This window comes from Chaetomium globosum, genomic scaffold (assembly GCF_000143365.1).
Source record: "Chaetomium globosum CBS 148.51 scaffold_3 genomic scaffold, whole genome shotgun sequence".
In the NCBI taxonomy this organism is placed as follows: Eukaryota; Fungi; Ascomycota; class Sordariomycetes; order Sordariales; family Chaetomiaceae; genus Chaetomium; species Chaetomium globosum.
Genome location: NT_165978.1, coordinates 1735757 through 1738933, shown reverse-complemented (window position 1 = coordinate 1738933; position 3177 = coordinate 1735757). Strand labels below are relative to the sequence as shown.

The 3177-nt window shown below is 50.3% G+C and overlaps 1 protein-coding gene across 1 annotated transcript; it reads right to left on the bottom strand.

The window, feature by feature from the left end:
* Positions 1–558: 558 nt before the first annotated feature.
* On the bottom strand, positions 559–1446 carry CHGG_05858 (uncharacterized protein; the record flags this gene model as incomplete). Its single annotated transcript, XM_001221952.1, has 2 exons — positions 559–881; positions 951–1446. The coding sequence occupies 2 exons, from the start codon at positions 1444–1446 to the stop codon at positions 559–561; spliced, it is 819 nt and encodes a 272-aa protein (XP_001221953.1).
* Positions 1447–3177: the final 1731 nt, after the last annotated feature.

The following is a 3177-nucleotide window of genomic DNA, read 5'->3' as shown; positions in this document are numbered from 1 at the left end:
CCCCCCCCCCACCCCCCCACCCCCGTGCCCAACATCCAGGATCAAGGTCACATGAGACGCCGGTGGTAGACCCATCGTGTATGGCAGGTTTGTCCAAACAAGCCGAATATCGTCCTTCGGGCGGGATATGCATATTATTCCGGGCCATGCCATGTTGCCCGACCCGCCCGAGGATGACCCAGCACAGTGGTGGCATCTTATTGCAACCGCCGTGATCCATGGAGATATCTGCTAGCCTGCCCACCGACCCTAGCCATGCACTGTCCGCAAGATCCTGTCGGTAGCCTATCTCGGGGGAAGAGCGCTGGTTTTGAGTGGTCCTGAGCCGTCTCGGTTCATGGCCAATTCTTGAGACATACTTGCTTCTTGGGCGTTGCAATTATGTCTCTCCTAGGCAGAAGGCCTCGGGCTCAGGCTCGTGGGCACCAACCCCGCGCCACGCCTAACCACCCCCCACACAAGCACGAGGTCTCGGTACAAAGCCTGTGCCGCAGCTACCTGGGGACAATGCCGGCGCAAACTTGATGAGGGACATCGGAGCCAAGCTAGCGTCCAAGCCTAGGTGGCCTTTTGGGCACTCTGTACGAAGCGCAGCGACACGTTGATCTTGGATTGCCCGAGCGAGGCGATCTTGTCGGCCAGTGTTCTTTCCCTGTCCATCTCGGAGATGTCATCACCACCGCCAATGCTCTGCCCGTAAATCATGATATTCGGCACCGTCCGCCGGCCCGTCATCTCTCCCAGCTTGGCCTGGATTTTCGCCCCCAGCGGATGTTGGTCTAGCTCAACCACGAACGGCGTGGGCTCGATGATGTACTTGTCGAGGAGAACACCCTTGGCCATCTTGGAATAGGGGCAGTATGATTTGGAAAAGATGATGACTGGGGGGAGAGTAAGTCAGCAACCATACTTATTCGGCACATGGTTGGGGCAGCGAGAGGGACACATACGCGGAGACTGTTTCAAGATTGTGTTGAGCACGCCCTCCACTTCATGGTCCTCTTCGGATTCCTCGGGTTGCGTTTTGCCCTTCCCTTCCGGCGCAGGCTTTTCCTGGCCACTTGCCGAACTCCCCACACCGACGACTTGTGCAGGCGACTCGGGTTTGTTGGGTCCCTTGGCCTTCGCGTTTTCTTTCGCTTCTTGCTCGGCTTTCCGCAGACGGTCGGCCATCTGCTTGGCCTGGATACGGTCCTCCTCGTCGACAATCCCATCCCCGTTGACGTCGTGGTCGGCAATGACCTTTTGGCCGGCAGAACTGCCAGTTCCGCCGCCATCGCCACTGCCCCCATGATGCTTATCCATGGCGTTTACGGTCTTGGAGTAGAAGTCGTGCAGCGACCGCGAGCCCGGCTCGCTGGATTGGCGGTTGTGTAAGAATATCAGCATGACGATAGCGGACAACACCAGATAGGTGATGACACGAAAACGCCTTTGCGATCTCATGATGGGTGGTGGTGGGGGTGTTGAAGGCGCGGGTTTGTTGAAGATGATGCGCTTGTTCGAGTTTGTCGAACTTAGAGGGCTATGTTACCGTTACAGTTCGAATTTGAGGTCAGTATCAGTCTGGGGTCAAACTGGGCCGTGTTGAGGGCGACATTGCAGTGCTCGCAACATCGAAGGGCGTCGAGGGGAAGGTGCTTCTCTCGGTGTTCTTTTGACTGGGATGTATGTTGTTGCCGCGCCGCTGCATCCCAAAGCGGAGAAGCTCCCGCATGTAATCTTGGGAGGGACGAAAAGGCACCGTGCGAATGGTCACGATAGACACCTCAATGCAGGCTGGGGTAAATGGGTTATTTGGCAGGCATAATTACAAGTTTCAGTCAACTTCAACCAACTCGCTAAACTGGCCCTAAACCTTTCAGTAGCTTATGCATAATGATCCTTACATATGATTTTGCGCATAGAGACATGGAAGTTCTACCGAAAATACCATTGTTAAAGCCTCTGGCAAGACAGTAACACCGTATATCTCACACTGTAAGTCCCGGTACTGTGGAGTCCATTTGCTTGATAAGTGCAGCTTGCTGCAGGGAAAGTGCAGGCTGCAGCTGGGCCTGCAATAACACACGCCGCCTCCTGTTATTCCTGAGGTCGTTCGTCGTTTCCACCCTGGCTCAAGAACCCTGCCCTCGCCCGATGGCCTGACTATCGTAAGCTATCAAGCTATCAGATGAACGACACCAGATATGCGATGCGCTGCTAGGTCCTGCGACATCATACCCTCGATCGGGTAACAAAAGGTTAAAACGCTACCAATGCCCGCACTGTCGTGGGGGTTCAACCATTCGGGCATGGAGATCACCACCAGAAAAGCACAATCAGGTGATGAGTTGACTTCACTGTTCCAGATGAAGCCAGCGGCATCTGTTCCGCAAAGGGATCGTCGTGTATTCCCAATCATTTTGCGACTTACATCATGAGACTGAGACAGTCGCAAGCTTAATAATGGGTTTAGCTTACAAAACTTGAGAGGAAGCCCAAGTTGCCCCACCGAGGGGTTCACTGTCGTCCAAGCCGACCCCAAGATTTATAATATTGTCGCCAATAAAAGTCAGGATTTAGACGGACACGGGAAAGGTGAAAGCTATATAAGTAGGTAGGTACTTGCGCCCTCGAATATACTAGACAATGTGAATCAACACTCTTCATCATCACCTGGCCCTTACAACTCGTTCACGGCTCGGGTCACTCACATCAATACCACTTATACACCACCACCAACCTTGATGACTTACACACCACCCCCATCACCACCAAAATGACGAACCCCCTCCCCACCTCCATCCCCGCAACCCACGCCGCCATCGACATCAACACCAACGGAGAAGAAAATAAAAAGAAAATAAAAAAAAGATATAAAAAAAAAATAAAAAAAAAAAAGAGGAAAAATAAAAAAAAAAATAAAAAAAAAAAAGAAACAAAAAAAGAAAAAAAGAAAAGAAGAAAGAAAAAAAAAAAAAAAGAAAAGAAAAATAAAAAAATAAAAAGGTAAAAATAGAAGAAGAATGAAAGAGTAGCAATAAAAAAAAATGAAAAAAAAAAAAAGAAAAAAACAAACAAGAAAAAAAGAAAGCCAGAGTCAGGCAGAGGGAGGTATGAGAGGAGAATAGATAAAAAAAAAAAGAAAAAAAAACAGCAAAGCCACCAAACAAAAAAAACAAAAACAAAACAACA